At 41.7% G+C, this 17,444-nt stretch overlaps 1 protein-coding gene across 2 annotated transcripts in view; it reads left to right on the top strand.

The window, feature by feature from the left end:
* The window catches only part of LOC147152791 (histone deacetylase 4-like), a 50,617-nt gene that overhangs the window by 15,778 nt on the left and 17,395 nt on the right, over positions 1 to 17,444 (top strand). The window contains exons 4-8 of one of the 2 annotated variants that reach the window (XM_086054690.1): positions 387 to 455; positions 11,433 to 11,713; positions 13,333 to 13,483; positions 14,114 to 14,237; positions 15,933 to 16,051. In XM_086054690.1, the coding sequence (XP_085910816.1) occupies positions 387 to 455; positions 11,433 to 11,713; positions 13,333 to 13,483; positions 14,114 to 14,237; positions 15,933 to 16,051 (744 nt within the window). Of the gene's footprint in view, positions 1 to 116; positions 456 to 11,432; positions 11,714 to 13,332; positions 13,484 to 14,113; positions 14,238 to 15,932; positions 16,052 to 17,444 lie in introns of those variants that run through there. The other variant, XM_086053910.1, reaches the window with a different exon arrangement.

Consider the following 17,444-nt stretch of genomic DNA (forward strand, 5'->3'; position numbering starts at 1 on the left):
AGCACCCCCCCCCCCCCCCATCCCTCTTTGCTGCTGCCAGCCACGTTTGCTATGCTGAGCACAGGCGGTATCAGTCGAGCCCCAACATCCCCCCCCCTTCCGCCCCCCCACCACCATTCGCACGCTGAACTCCCGGCGATGCAGGCTGCTCTTCACTTCACCACCCCTGACATCCAAGTGTGTTTTTGGGCGCCTCTGAAAATTCTTCATGTCACAGCCAGATGCCGGTGCAGTCGTCGCGGCACCAGGATATACGCTTGCCGTCAGGCGGATCGCTTGAAGCCCGCTCGCTCAGACCGAAGCGCCTAATTATCAGGGTTGTAGCTGCAAGCGCATCCCAATGTTGCGGACCATATTTGAAGCGGAGTGTTCTCTCTCTCCCACAGAGGGGATCCTGGGAAAGGAACAGTCGCTGGAGGTGCTCAAGACGTCGGCGCTCAACCACATCCCAACAGGTTGGACACCCATGCGTGCTTATTTTTGTGCATCAGCCTGTGCGAGCGCGTGTTTGTGAGTCTACTACAAACCACATCCTGTGCAGCTTTTCATTGAATCGGGTGATCTGCATTTCATGAATGCATTAAAACAAAACGTATTTGTATGAATTTAGTTTGTTTTTGGGAGTAATACGAAATTGCTCTTTGTTATTTGAAAAGGAAAGCTCAGCTGTCCAAAAATAGCAAAGCACTTTGTGCATCATCTCGCTGGCTTCTGCTGCTGCACAGCGAAGAAGAGGATGGCTGTCCTTTTCTGTTTATTTTTCTTGTCTCATAATCTAAGAGACCATTGTCGAAACAACACCATCACTAAAGACTTTAATTTCCTCTAGAAAAAAACCCTCAAACTTAACTGTTAAGAGTCCACCGCATAATTTGACTCCCATTGCTACTTTTTAGCATTCTGCAGCTGAGCTTCAAGCAGTCAGAGGTCAGTTAGCTTGCTGCTTTGAAAGAAGTTCCATCACCAGCTTGTCTCAAACCTCACAGAGGCTTTTCATACTCCCTGCATGCTGTCAAGGGTACTTCCCGCCTGCTGCCAGTTAAGCTGATTAAATATTGAGACTCAGTGGAATCACCGCTTTAAAAATTCTCATAGTCTGTTGTTTTGGATGCAAAGCTGAACTTGGCTATGCTGGTAGTGTCTTTGAACCGCTCCCGTCCGTCCGTATAAGTCAAATGTAGTTTCCCTGTTGGTGCAAATTGAGGGTTTAGCGTTAATCAATCTTTGTTGTTTTGAATTACAAAGCAGGGATAGCTGAAGCAACAAGGTAAGGAAACACCGGTTTGGTTTAGACAAATTCATGTGATTTTTGGACCAATTATTAATCCAACCAGTCTACGCCATTGCTTTGAATCCATCTGTAGAGGTATAGATGGTTGTATGGAGCATGTGGCAAGTTGGAACTCGCCTTTGGCAGAATGCTCCAGCTTGCCACGACCTCGACAAGGGTGTCATGATTACAATCAGACTTGCTGCTTGGTTGGGACCAGGCTGAGCTTTTCCCATCTTCATGACTTGCACTTACATGCAGGCAAAAATGACTATTTTCAATGTCATTCAGTTTCAGCTTTTATTTAAAATCTCAAAAAAATCATTGATGGGCAAGCCCTCACTTTTAATGACGTTGACGGGACAAAGGACAGAAACAAAGCAACAACGGAGCAAATGGTAAAACGTAAAATGGTTAGACTCTAATCAAAATAGTTCTTGATCATATTATTGATATTATATATTCAACGGGATTCCAGGAAGATGTTTTTAGTGTGGAGACAGAGACATGCCTTTGGATATTTTTCTTTGCTTTGAAACTTATTAAAAAAAAAAATAAAAAAAACAACAACTTTGGTTTGACCAATCATTTCCGACACGGGAGCTCTGTTTTTGTATTTTTTTTATATATATATATATATATATATATATATATATATAAAAGGAAATGTGTATATATATGTGTGTATATGTGTATACGTATATACACATATATATGTATATAAATATATGTATGTGTATATGTATATACACATATATATGTATATAAATATATGTGTATGTGTATATGTGTACATATATGTATACATGTGTACATGTATATGTGCATATATATATATACATATATATGTATATATATATACATGTATATGTGCATATATATATATATATATATATATATATATATATATATATATATATATATATATATATATATATATATATGCACATATACATATATATATATATATATATATATATATATATATATATATATATATATATATATATATATATATATATATATATATATGTATGTGTGTGTATGTGTATATATGTATGTACATATATATGTATGAATGGACATACATACCGTAATGGACTGTGTCTTCGAGATGCAATCTGGTGGCACGACGTTGGTACAATAGATCAGTTTCCACAGTTGTTTGCGCGCACAATCAAATTTGTGCCCATTTTTGCATGTGCAAACCTCTAGCAAATCAGACCCTAAGAATCTCAAATCAAAGACGCCTGCTTTCTTGCATTGTCTGGTATAAATAGATCACCAATTGGAGCCAGAAGAAATGTGAAGTGTGCCTGAAGGGTTGTAAACATATTGTGGTTTGGTGCGGGGAATTGGCAGGACAGTACTGGGGGGGTGGGTTGAGGATTGGCAGATGTCTGAAAAGGTTTGGGATTAAGTTGGAAATTCCCTGAAAGAATTATATGGTGAAATCAGTTGTACTGATTTATTTATTTTTTTTCCCAAAAATTAATGGTCCACTGACATTTAGGAAAATGAGGAAAAACCATCAGTATTCAGTCAGCTAACCGACAAACACCTCAGTGATGCATGCAAAAACACAAAGTTAATATTAATTCTAGGGCTGTCCCAAAGGTTATTTTTCTCCCGATTAATATATCGACTACTTTTACGATTAGTCGATTAGTCTAACAATTAATTTTTTTACTAATCTAGCGATTATTTTTGACTTGGCGATGATTAATTCCAAATAACACTTCTGAAAACTTATTTAAATTCTTTGTTTATTAAAGTAAAAAAAAACATTTGAAATTGAATGAACAGTCAGATCTCTTTTAGTAAGGCATCATGACGTGGGAACATGAATGAGGTATTTAGTCATACATAACGGTGAAACAATGCGTGCGTGCATGTGCAGCAGCCCAAGTAAAAGAATTAACAAAAATAAATAACTAAAAAATACATAAAATCAGTTTGTTTAAACCTGAAACAGATAAAGCAGTACATACTTAAATATTATAACAATGAAAAAGCACACATTATATAGTACAGTCACGGACTATGGTTAGTAGGCCAGTGTTTCCTCTAGGTTTTTTTTTTTTTTTTTTAAAGCAGCGGGAGCAGGACATCATCCTAAATACGATCTGCATGCTGTGCTGCGCCCAGTGCACAGAGAGCTTTTCGGAGCAGTTAACTGATGTCGCGTGTTACTGTGTATAGGTACATAGAGCAGCGGAACCAATATAACATTACCTACAAGCACCAACACAATTTGACTGGAGTAAAATAGCTCCGCGAACGTTAGCTACATAATGCACAAAGTTGAAACACAACACGGCGTAACTTTGACCGCAACCCGCTGCTTGAAACTTAACGATTAATACGTCGGACATAACAGCAATTTCAGTAAAACCGGGGGATATTAGTTAATTAGTTAGATGGATTTACGATACTCCAGCTTTCTGCTTTCTCTCGTTTTCCAGTAGTACTCCTGAGTGACGTCGCTTAACGTGTTCGTTCATGGCTGATGTGCCATGATGTGTGGTACGCCAAATCAGCTTTACAGAGGGTGTAGACGACCAACTCGCTGGGACGCTGGTATCCGGCGCCTCCGCCATTTCAACTGTGCGCACTTGTTTACAACTGTCGCAATGGCACTCTCAACATTTCCACAATTCCAATTTCAAATTCACAAGATTCAACTCATTCAACTCACATTGGTAAAGCTTTTCAACACACCCACAATTCCTACTTCCCAAAAATTCAATTTATTCACCCGTAAAAACCCCCACAAAATTCCACCATTCATTCCCATTGCCATATTCAACAATTCACATTTACATCATTCCTATTTGAAATTCACAACATTCATCTCATTCAACTCATATTGGTCAAGATTTTCATCACACCCCAAATTTCCCACATATTCAACTCATTCACTCTTAAAAAAAACACAAAAATTCAACTATTCACCATCCATTTCCATTGGCACATTCAACTTTTTACATTTACACCATTTCAAATTCCACAAATTCAAGTCATTTAACTCATTCAGCTCACATTCAGCTTTTCAACACCCCCAAATTCCTACTTCACACACATTCAACTCATTCACCCTTAAAAAAGCCACACAATTTCACCATTCGTTTCCAGTGGATCGGTGTTATTGCCCCTTGGTCTCCCCAGTGCGGCCGCCATCTTGGACAGAGACATTAGCTAGACTGGGGATACTCACCCCGAGGTCTCCCCAGTGCGGCGGCCATCTTGGACAGGGACATTAGCTAGACTGGGGATAATCCCCCCGAGGTCTCCCCATTGCGGTGGCCATCTTGGGCTGGGACATTGGCTGTCTTGGTTCCTTATTTCCTCCCTTAATTTGATTCCCACATTCGTTGTTTTCCTTTTTTTTTTTTTCTGACTTCCCACTTTATTTTTTCCTTACTTCCTCTTTTCTTGCCTCCCTTCTGATTTTTTAATAGATTTTTTTAATTGAGGTCATTCAACTTCATTCCACTTAATTCAACTTCATTCAACTTTACTCCATTTTATCCAACATCATTCCACTTCATTCAACTTCAACGCATTCCAAAGTTTTCCTTCAGCTCCCTTCGCCTTCACACGCAATGTGATAATTGGCGCTCGCCTGTCTCAGAGCAGTTTTCTGGGTATACTGTCCCACGTTAACACGCAATGTTATGCATCCACACAGTTGTCAGAGTCTGTAAAATGGAACAAAACATGACTTTTATGCAGTTGCCGGTTTCGCCAAAATGATCAGAGCAATCGATTTAGTAATATGCTGTTTGCCTCTGCCACTAACTCTTCCAATTTCATCAATTCAAACTTTTTGCGCTTGCAGTCACCTCCCAGATTTTCTATGGTGGCCAAAGACCTTTTAAAGACCAGATACGACCACAGAGACGACAAGCCGGGTCGCTGTCCTCCTTACTTATTATCTTATTAACTGTCCCTAATAAAGTGTCCTTACGGATACAAAAACCCGTGCAAGAAGTTCTTTGTTGCTTGTCTGAAGTGCTATAGTTCATATTCAGTGGACCCTAACATATTTGTAGTTCAGCATTCGCCAATTCTATGCACAGATTTTTTTTTTTTGGGGGCTTTATGTGTGAAAACACATTCATGGCAATTATAAGGGGCGTGTTGATTTGCAGTTGGGCCAGGCCCTGATCTCCCATGAATAGTGTTGCGTTAATCTAATTTGCTGGAAAGATTTCAACGAACGTCTCATATACAGTTTAGTTTAGTTTAGCAGTCCTTTTTGCAGCTCTTGCCAACGCGTCACACAATCTGTTAGAGTGAGTGAACACGCAATTTAGCGCCTGCTATTTAGGATCTCAGTAAATCAGGCCCTTAGTGTGTACCCCACTGTCTGACCACAGCAGCTTCACACTCATTAGGGGAAATAGATGCCATGCTGGGTGGAGCGGAGCTGTTTAGTAAAATGTGGCAGACATTTTTTCCGTTAACCAATTGTAGACATGGTGAGGAGAGTCTCTGAGAAGATATGTTGAATTTAGCAACAGGGGAATTTAGAAGGGGGAAAGAACAGGTTTTTATTTTATGGAGAATAACAGTGGCAGGCAGCTTGCTTATTGGCCTCCGAGGGGGGGCTGCATGTGCACTGGGAGTGAAACAAAATCACATTTTTTTCATATATGTTCATTGTAGTGATCGCAATTATTGTGTGAAGGGGAATTATTCTATTATTCTATTTCATTCGGACCACTTTTTCGGTGTCTGACTCCTTCCACGTCATCGACACTCGAGCGTACGTACGTGCCGACGTATTTTACGTCATCGATACTTGACATCGACGGTATGTTGTGCGTCCCGACGTATTTACGTCATCTGCCACGTCGGGACAGCTCTAATTAAGTCCCATGGCCATCTCAGTCCCATCTCAGTCCCCAGACCCCAACCCCATTGAAAGTTTGCGGAGTGAGCTGAAGAGGAGAGTGCAGAGGACAGGGCCCAGGTGGCTGGATGATTCAGAGAGATTGCACCCAGAGGAATGGTCCAAGATCCCTCTTTCTCTATTCTCCCATCTTGTGAAACATTACAAGAGATGATTCGGTGCTGCTTTGTTGGCAAAAGGGCGTTGTACAAAGTATTAACATCAGGCGTGCTAATAATTGGGACACATGATTTGATGTAAAAGAATTATTTCCAAATGTGGGATTTTTTGACACTGAATAAATGCACTTGAATTAAAGGTTTTATTGTGGTCTTATATTATTTAGAAAAAGACGATTAGACTCTAAAGAATGCATCTTTAACCCATCAAGGCCTAAAGCGCCTGGCGAAACATCGCTCTAAAACCGAAGGGCAACTTTAGAATCATCCTCTAAAACCTGAAGTTTCCCCTGAAATTTAACACCTACAAACGAATTGATACCTCAGCCTCTCTGGCAGATAGAAGCAAAATTCCAAAATAATTTGAGAGCTTACACCTGTGGCTTTCACCCAGGCCTGAGTTATTTTTCATATATTTATTTCATTATAATAAAATAATAATTATTATGATTAATGTTATATATTATAAGCCAAGTCAACTAGATAATTCAAAAGCTCCAAAATTAAATTGCTGAGTTGATGATTTGTCCATGATTTTTGTTTCTGGCATTTCAAAAAACTTTCACATGTGGGAAAATATCTATATTCTGTCATCTCTCATTTTGCCTGTGCCTGCTCCACTAACCTTCAATATATGTATTTTTAAAAAATCACCAAACTTCACGAGGTAAGCCAATAAAACAATCAAAATAATGTGTGAATAATACATATTTCTGAGTGAAAACAGTTCACAAGAGGTTGGCTATAAAGTAGCACCCAAAACTGCACTTGGTATATTTACCTTCAAATTTTCGTATTTACCTTATTCATCCCGGGAGCGGTTGAAATAATCTTGGCGATTCTGGTACTAATTATATTTATCATAATAGCATACAATAGTTGACAAATCTTGGTCGACATCGTCATTGTCTACAAACATATTTTTTAACCATATATCACGTTTGACTGCAGATTCCACTGGTTCATGGTCCACAACCGTGCCATCCATATCACTATGGTCGCTTATTTCAGAGCTCCTGCGATCGTCTGCGTCCGCCATTCCTGCTCGAAAAAATTCCAGGATATCATACGAACGTGCATGTGTATATTCTTATGCATTTCATTGGACAAGAAACCGAGAATTGGTTTTAAAAAAAAATGACGTATCCGCTTTCCCAGCTGGAAAGGTAGAAGTATGCGACAGTGCTCCCGGATCTAGTGGTAGAAATGCGGTAATGCACTCCCGTCCTAAATGGGTTAACCAGTGCTGCCAATAATTAGGGAGGGAACTGTATATCTCGCTGGCTTCTCCGCATTTTAAGTCCTTCGATGGCTCCATGCGGAACCATTTTGTAGGTCTATTTATTTGGGAAGATGCGGTAAAAAATTCCACGCCAGGAATTTGAGCTCGCAGTACTAAACCACTCAGGAGGAGAGTGGGGGGCGGGAAGGGAGGGACAATATTGTTAACAGCATGATGATGACTGCGAGCAAGAGGCAGGCCCAGATAGATTTGATTGCCCTTGTGAAGTGAACGCTGTGTTTACAATCAATGGCAAGAGGAAGCCACACTGAGCGACGAGGTGTGAGTGCGTATTTGAGAGCTGTTAGTTCCTGGAAAAGCGCAGGGCTGCGTAATAAACCAACTGCATGCTCTGTGATGTCACCGCTGGGGAAATGAGGCAGGAGAGAGAGCGAGACAGTGGCTTAGCAGGTTAAAGATGGCAAGATGATGAACACAGAGTGAAAATTGCCAGCCGTGGAACGCAATAAGGGCGCTCCGATGAGCAGGAAGGGGAGTTCCCTCGCAGAGGCAAGATGGCAAAAAGGCAAAACACTGATGGGTAATAACATCTCTGCGCTTCCATGTGATGTGAGCATTTGTCATGCATGCCTTACGAGGTTCTTGACATTTGTGTTCAGGCGAAGGCCAGGAACTCACCACCCGCACAGGAACATTTTGTACAGAAAGAGTGGGAGTGTTACTTATGCCTTCGCATTAGCCAAGAGTGGACTGACTGGCTCGCTGCTCTGCTTCCTTAAACTATTTTATAGAAAGGAGAAAAAACGAAAATTACAGGAAATTAAAGAAGTCAACCCAAACATATTTTTTTCAAGAATATGTTCTATGCAGGCCCACTAGTTGAAACAGGGCATTCGGATTAATATTGTGTTTGTGGAATATGAGTTAAGCAGCAAAGTCCACCCGTTTTTAGCCATCTCAGGGGGCGGCCATTTTGTCACTTCAGTCGGCAGAAGTGACAAATTGGACATCCCCTGCGATGGCTAAAAGCGGGTGGATTTTGCTATATTCCATAAATACAATATTAATCATAATTCCCTGTTTAAACTAGCGGGCCTGCATAGAACATATTCTGGAAAGAATATGTTTGGGTTGACTTCCCTCTCCAGGTGTTCTTCAGCAAAGAAGCTGTAGAGTGGGGGTCACCAAGTCCCTCAAGAGCACCCATCCTGCATGTTTTCCATCTCTCCCCGCTGCAACACACCTGATAGAAATGATCAGCTCATCAGCAAGCTTTTCAGAAGCCTGGTAACGATACAGATCATTTGAAACAGGTGTGTTGCAACAGGGAGAGATGGAAAACATGCAGGAAAGGTGCCCGCGAGGACCGGACTTGGTGACCCCTGTTCTACTATTGACATCTGTGTAAGGTGCGTCAAAATTCAGTCTGGAGTACAGGAAGCCTTCAAACCTGACACAGCTGGAACAGTTTCCTCATGAGGAGGGGGCCTAAATACATTTAAAATGTGGGGTATCATCATTTTTGTCCAAGCCACTTTCACAAGGTTGTTTTTTTAAAAATATTTATCAGCCCATAAAAGCAAAGCACTGCCTGGTTTTCATTCATTAATTGTCAGTACTTTTGTTTTTTGTTTTTTATACTACTTTTGTCAGTTTTAAGTTATTCTTTGATATTTACCGATCAGCTCTCATTTCATCCCGCTGCTCAGACACATTTTGTGAGGCGGACATGAAGGAGCCTTTTTGGATCAGTGTGATGTGCAGATTGATTAAGACAACCCCTTGCCTTTGGTTTTCTACCTGTTGCTGTTCTGTCTGGTTCCAAAAGGAAAATAATATAATAAATATTATCAGGAATCATTTCTTAGTGTTAGAGTTTAAATTCAACTTTAATCATTTGATCTACACTATATGGACATTAGCGTTTGAAGCATTAAAATACTTTATCATGATTCTTCACATAAGCAAAACAGAATTTTAACTTTGTGGGAACAGTTTGGGGAAAGCCCGTTTCCTTTCCGGCACGATTTGGGAGCCCACCACAACCCCAAAATATGGTGTGAAGTGATGGAATTGGAAGTGTTAGTGGAAGGCATACATTACTAACGCATTAGTAATGACATTACTAAGTCACAGAAAATAAATCTATTGCTCCGATAGTTTAGGAGTTGCAAGGAGGTTTGTCAAAGGCCATATGGCATGACTCCTTCTTATGACTGGCTCCAAGTCAGCTAGATAATTCAAAAGCTCCAAAATTACATTGCCGAGTTGATGATTTGTCGAGGATTTTTATTTCTGGCGTTTCAAAAAAAACTTTCACATGTGGGAAAATATCTACTAAACTGTCATCTCTCATTTTGCCTGTGCCTGCTCCTCGCTACAACAACCACAATCATCATTACGCACAGCAGTGCCGGTCAGTCAGTCGGACACACACTCAGAATCTCAAATCAAAGATGTCAGCCTTCTTGCATTGTCTGGTATAAATAGATCAGCAATTGGAGGCAGAAGAGTTGTGGAGTGCGCCTGGGGGGTCGTAGACGTATAGTGATTTGTTGCAGGGAAATGGCAGGACAGAATGTGGGGCCGGGGGGGAGGATTGGAAGATGCTGAAAGGGTTTGGGATGAAGTTGGAAACTTACTGAAAGAACTATTACAGTGAAATCAATTGTAGTGATTTTCCTCTGACAAAATCATTTGTCATGCTGATGTTTCAGAGGATGAGGAAAAGCATCAATAAGAGGGAATACCAATCGGGAAATCCTGTGTGCCAAATACCAATTTGAAGGGAGCTTTTCTTAGACATTCTTAGACATGTATTTATAATTATTTATATTTGTATTATTTATTGTGTTTGTTTCTTCTTATATACAACAGTTTGTTAGCGCTGTTTTTTTAATGTATTCTGTAAATGAAGTTGATTATAGAGTTGTATTTTACAGATTAATTCTGTAGCGTTCTGAGAATGTGAATGAATAAAGCAATGTAAAATAATGACCAGTTGATGTACTGCATTTTTAATTAGTAATTCATTTTACTCATAGTTTAATTATTCAAAGCATGAATAAACAAACTGAAAAAAAATGAAACAAGTAGCCCAGCCAAAAGCAGCGTCTCTCGAAAAAGAGATGAAATTTCCGTCGATGAGATTGGTGTCGGTGAAAAGGTCCACAGATTCTTCGAGGAAGCCATTGCTGATTTTGCTTGCCATCGAGTGGGTCGACAGGCTCTTGAGGATAGCAACAACAAATACACATAACTGACTCTTCAATCATTGTGACTTCTCTCCTCATTTTGAGGGGTTATAAGTGATCATTTAAATGAAAGTCAAGGGTGAGTTAGAGAGGGAGAGAATAGTTCCATTACTCAATTCACAAAAATGGAGACATCTGCTTTTGCATTTGAACTCATTTGGATATCATTATATTACACACATGGTCATAATGTTGTGGCTGCCCGGTGCATAGTGCGTTGTTTTAAGTCCTAATTGGCTATGTTTACATGAACAACATTTCTTTGACCCGATCGGAGTTTGGATTGGAATTATGAACAGAAAGATGGTTTGCTCCGAAAATGTCGGAATAAGTGTTTTCATGCGCGCCGTTCACAATAACAATCGACACAAACTACCTCTCCCGTTCGGAATAAAATCTTTATCGGAATGCGCTTGATCGGGTCAGGGTATTCCGAATGGGGTGTGTACATGAAGAATTGTCATTCTGATCAGGCATTTAATCCGAATAAATGTGTCCATGTAAACGTAGCCACTGTTTATCTGTCGCTCCTTCAATGTGGCTGCGAGGTTTGGCCTCACGTCTCTTCGTCTGTCCGTCGTCTCAACAGTGGATATCAATTCGGCTCTGCCGCTGCGCCTCCCGCCCGCCGCCATCCCCATGGACCTGCGCGTGGACCAGCAGCAACAGGTGTCCCCTCTGTCCCCACCCCGCCAGCAGGCCGGTGGGGGCGTCGCCTCCGCTCCGGTACGCGAGCAACAGCTGCAACAGGAGTTGCTTAGCCTGAAGCAGAAGCAGCAAATCCAGAGGCAGATCCTCATCGCCGAGTTCCAGAGGCAGCACGAGCAGCTTTCCCGCCAGCACGAGGCCCAGCTCCAGGAACACATAAAGGTAAATCACGATTTACCATGGCTTAAATTGCCCCTTTAACTCCCTTTGGGTCGAAGCGAGCAAGTCATTTTGGCTCCACGTACTCAAACGGGGATGGAAAATGTGTGCACACTGTTGGTGGCCCGTCTTAGCCAAGTATATTTCTGTTAAGATGCTGAAAATATGAGGCAAAACTCCATATGAGGACTCCACATGGCACACATCAAGCTCACTGGACTGGAAAGTGAATCTCCATCAGCACACCCACACTCGCTGCCGCTTTCCTGCGGGGCGGAGATGTCTGAAAAATATTCCTGAGCTCATTTAGTAACCGTTCTCACAGTACACTTGTAAATGTGCTCCTAAAGCTGAATAAAATGCTTGCGAGGCAGGAGATAAGATTGCGGTATGGAGTATCATATGAGCTAGTATGAGTCGTTGTCTCTTTGACCACACGCTCCTCCTTGCCCCGACTTCCTTTCCGCTTTATCGTCCTTTCTTCCTCCCTTACGGGTTTATTCTCATTTCCTTCCTTTGTTGCTACTTTCCTACATTTTTCTTTCCTCCCCTTTTTTCCTCGTCCCCTTCCTTCTCATTTCCGCTTTTCTGACCTCCCTTCTGTCCTAATGTACCTTTTCGCTATTTTCCTTTCATCCTTTCTTTTCTTCCACGTTCCTTCTTGAGGGATGGGCTCTGTTGACGGGAGGTCCTTCCGCTTCCGGTCGGGCTGCGAGATCACTCGGGTGGAAGCCAGTGACCACAGCCCTGCCAGGGAAGCCCGTCCTCAATCAGCCCCACCCGCACACACATCAGCAGCGACCATTCACTTGCTCTCAAACGCCTGCAAAGACATGGTTACACAAATGTACATTTACAGGGGGGAGTTGCTGGGAAATAGCTCGCGCTTCGGCTTGTCTCACGAGTCCCGCCTCACCTTCGAGTCACCCTCAGCCAATTATTTATTCACAGACTTATTTGCTGCTTTTGGTATGTTCCTGTCGCTTTGTAGGGCCCATTGATGAATCCTGAAGTCAGTTCCATTTCAGGCACCTGATTTCCAGCCCCAGGTCATCTACAACAGTGGTTCCCAACCTTTATTGAGCCAAGGCACAAAGATAATGATGATGATGTGTTGTTAGTGGAAAAGAATTTAATTGGTCTGCCTGTTATTATTCATCACTGCCATAGACAGATGAACAAAGATACATTATTTGGAGTAAATAAATCATTTTTGGCCCCCTTAAAAGTTAAGTTGGATAATTTGTTGCAGCGCATCTGATGATTTCTCAAGGCATGTGTAAAAAGGTGTAAATAGTTTTGGTTTGTTTATACTTGCTGCTAGCTTCCTGCTCTTATCTGGATGGATCAAGATGGTTTATTTAATTCCTGAAGCTAGTTGACAAAGTTTTTTTTTTAAGCTTTTCCAAACGCTTCATAAGCCTGCCAGACATAATTATTTTGCATGGCAACTAAAACACACCGCATGTACAATGTGGAAGAGGAAGAAATCCACTGGTGAGACTTGTGGTGCAAGACAACTCGATTCAAAATTTTGAAACGGGTCAAAGACCTTCTCTCCTTGGGTCTTTGCTAATTTGGATATTGCTTCTTTTTTTTGTTGTTGTTATTAATTCCTGCAGCAACAACAGGAGCTGCTGGCAATCAAGCACCAACAGGAGCTGCTGGAGCACCAGAGGAAAATGGAAAACCATCGCCTGGAGCAAGAACTGGAGAAGCAACAGCGTGAACAGAAGTTGCAGCTGCTGAAGAACAAGGAAAGGGGGCAGGAAAGTAAGTTGTTCTGATCACAAATCACTGATCCCTGTCCCGTTACAGATGAATGTACGGAGTAGGGCTGTCACCATCGAATATTTGTAGAGTCCATCTATCGATGATTCCATCATTTAATCGAAAAGCGGTACTCCGGTTTCTACCCACATTCCAATGTACTGAATATTTGGTTAATCTGACTCTCCCTAAATGAAGAAAAAAGATGAATGAAAGATGATGATCGATTAAAAATATTTGTCCATATACCGTAGCAGACGAAGTGAGGAAATGACACAACTTCTGTACTGCAAGTTGCAAGTGCGTGCGTGCGTGTGTTTCCATTTCCGTGCATGTCGGTCTATTTCCATTTTGCTTGGAGATGCTGCTTACAAATCGGTCCAGGAGCTGTCTAATCTGGTGGCCTTGGCGCGAGGCAAGTCCAGTTATTAAATGCTGGCTGCCCTAAGTGGACAGGAGTCCTTGAGCACCGCTTGCACTCAGTATGACTGGAAAGTGAAGGCGGTTGCATTTGTGTGTGTTGTTTTAAAAAGTTGGCAGTATGCTAACACTTTCCAGCACACCATTTTCATATTCAGTTTCCTTCGCACGTTTCATACCTTATGCTTGGCTTATTTGGTCTTGTCCGCACAGGTGCTGTGGCAAGTACGGAGGTCAAGATGCGTCTACAGGAGTTTGTCCTCAACAAAAAAAAGGCCCTGGCCCAACGGAGCCTCAACCAGGGCGGCCCCCTCAACGATGCTCCCTACTGGTACAGGTGAGGGGACAGCACTTTTTCAATGCTTATACAATGGGGAAATCCTGTGTGCCAAATATAGACTGGAAAAAGTCTATAGCCCCCTGTTCAAATGCCAGGTTTTTGTGATATTAAAAAAAAGACCAAGATCAGAGCCTTTTCCACCATAATGTGACTTATAACCTGTGTAATAAAAAAAAAATGAGAGAGGGGAAATTACAACACACTTGTTTATAAGCAGCACACACCTGCCAACATTTAAAGTGCCTCCGAGGAACCTCCAATAAATGTCAGCTGTTCTAGTAGGCTTTTCAGACATGTTCTTTTCTTTCTAGCAGAAGCCTGAAGGTTTTATGCCAACGCTGACTGCTATTTGATCTGTTCATAATTCCCTCCACCTTGATTAAGGTTCCTGCTCAGGATAAACAGCCATAGAAAATAATGCTGCCACCACCATGCTTTGCTCTAGATGATGTATAAAGGTCAACCATGGTTTTGTCGGACCACAACGATTTTCCCACATGCATTTGGGAGATTTCAAGTGCCTTTTTGCAACATTTTGAAACTATGGTCAAACCTTTTGGCCATTATGCCAAAAGGAGTGTTTGGCGCAAACGCAACATTGCTTATTGCTAAAAGTACATATAGTGAAGCATAGGGATGGTGTGGTGTCCCTCTTTGGAGCTGTTTTTCTTCATCTGGCACTGAGGCCTTAAACAGGAAGTCAACCCCAAAAAATTCTTTACAAAAATATGTTCTATGAGCTTTCACTAATCAAAACACATCCTTCTGATCAATGTTGCGATTGTGGAATAAGAGTTAATCCAACTGTTTTTAGCCATCTCAGGGGGCGGCCATTTTGTCACTTCTGTCGACTGAAAATGACATCACAGTCGCTCTGGGCTTAGGTAACAACCAATCACGGCTGACCTGTTTGCTAGAACTGAGCCGTGATTGGTCCTTAGTGGCCACCCGCTGAGATGAACAAAAACGGCTGGATTTTACTGCTTCACTCACATTCCACAAACACAATATTAATCAGAATGCCATGTTTTGACTAGTGGAGGCATATAAAACATCTTCTTTCAAAGAATTTTTTGGGTTGACTTCCTTTTAAACAAGTTGGAGGTCTTTATAAACAGCTCCAAGAACCGGGCAGCTTTAGCACAAAACGTTCAAGCTCCTGCTAGAAAGACAAAAAAAAACCCCAGAAAGTCAGGGCAAGCCGACTAGAACTGAACTTTATTTTAGATTAGTCAGAAGCTCTTAAAATGGTGGCAGCTGTGTGCTGACTGCCATTTAACATGACTTTCAATGTCTTTGGTGAATTCTGACCACAGGCACACTTGTGTTAGAGGTTGTGCATACTTGTACCACCATATTATCTCAAAGCTTCTGATTCTGTCTATGCTGAGTGATGGATGGAGTCAGGCTATTAACAAAAACCATGTGGACAAACAGACTCATACACAAGTGAGTGCAGGTTATTGGAACTTGATGATAGGGGCTCTTAACTTTGATGCTCGGCCCTGAGTCCTTATTGTAGCATCTCTCAAGCTCTTAGCAGGTGTGCACACTTTGCTGTTTCCACTCTGCAGTCCCTCATTGCGTGCAGGCATGATTCCTATCAGCACACATTTACCACAACACACCTGACTTTAACGTTAGTAGGTGGTTATGACGGGTTTTGATACGTTGCTTTTTTTCCTGCCGTAGAAAAACTCAGCACAGCTCTCTAGACCAGAGCTCACCTCCACAGACTGTTATGTCCACCTATAATCACCCGGTGCTGGGCGTCTACAATCCACGGGATGACTTCCCGCTTCGGAAAACAGGTGTGACACGCATCACACGCACGCGCGCACCCACACGTACACCCACACACACACACACACACACACTAATGCAATGGTTCAAAAGCACAGTAGCAACTCCTGTGCTCATTTCCCATTTTTCTTTTGAGAGACGAGCGGAAGCAGGTAGTGTACGCCACAGCACAATTAAAATGTCAACACTGTAACCTGAGAAATAACATCTGGCAGATGTTAATAGTCCACTATGTGCAAACACATTACGGAAGCTTCCGGAGGCTACAGGCACCAGCAAATGTTGTCGCTTTGTGCTTTTTGAAAGAAGAGATGCAAGGCGTGCTTGTCTGTCTTTTCACTGAAGAGTGACTGCCGGAGTCAGAAGGCAGACAACTTCATAGAACGTCGGCAGGCTTTTACATGAGTGTGACCTCCTGGTGATGTTCTGTCTAAATGTGGATTGTCACTTAATTTGACTTCAGAGGAACGTTTTAAACAGCGGCAATGTGCATTTTGATTAGTGATGAGAATAAAAGCATGCTGTGCAGCAAAGCATGTGTTTTTCCGAGTAAGTGGGACCTCTTTTCGCAGACAGGTGCATTTTGGGGAATTTGGCAGACTGCGTGAAACCGGGTGAAAGTTTTGGCGCGGTAGTGGAACGTGATTCGGGTGGATGTGATTCAGGCGCAGGGAGAAAGGTTCTGTGCTCCTCAGACTTGTGTGGTGGATGCAATCGTTATTTCATTAGTAAAATTGACAAAATCCATTTATTTTATGAATTATTATGACCATCTTTAATGTATTTTTAAAAGCACAAACCCTGGCCGTGGCACAACTGGTGTGTGGGAGCGCGGGGGAGGTTGTCACACGCAAGCTTAGCATCAATGAATCTATGGTGAGATGCTAGAGGTGGCAGTGAGAGTGTAATGAAGATAAGTAGCGGTTATTTTCTCTTGGTTCTGTTCCGTTTTAATCAGCAAAGTTGCTGCTGTGTTAAAAGGCAGTGTTAGGAAAGAAGCTGTTCAGGTACATACATGTACATTTACAGTCAAAATCGTTTTGTAAATGCAGTAAATATCTCATTTTTCAACATAGATAGGTACGGTTTATGACCTGGTGCGGCTTATATTGTATATAGTGTTTTTCATTATTAAAAAAGAAAAAAACAGAGAGGATGCGGCTCATACAAAGGTGCGTCTTATAGTCCAGAAAATATATTAATTTGTGTGTATATGCTTTTCCCTAATCATACCCTGACGTAAATGAGCTTCACAAAGACAAACCTTGTTTAGAGGCCATTTGGGCTATCCCGTTTTTCTGTACATTTTCCATCCCATACTTTGAATATGTTTGAGATGAATCAGGCCTAAATATAATACACCAGGCAAATCTTTAATATCAGAAATGTAGGCGGAGACTA

This window comes from Filicampus tigris, chromosome 1 (genome assembly GCF_054856515.1).
Source record: "Filicampus tigris isolate MCC_2025a chromosome 1, RoL_Ftig_1.0, whole genome shotgun sequence".
Taxonomy (NCBI): Eukaryota; Metazoa; Chordata; class Actinopteri; order Syngnathiformes; family Syngnathidae; genus Filicampus; species Filicampus tigris.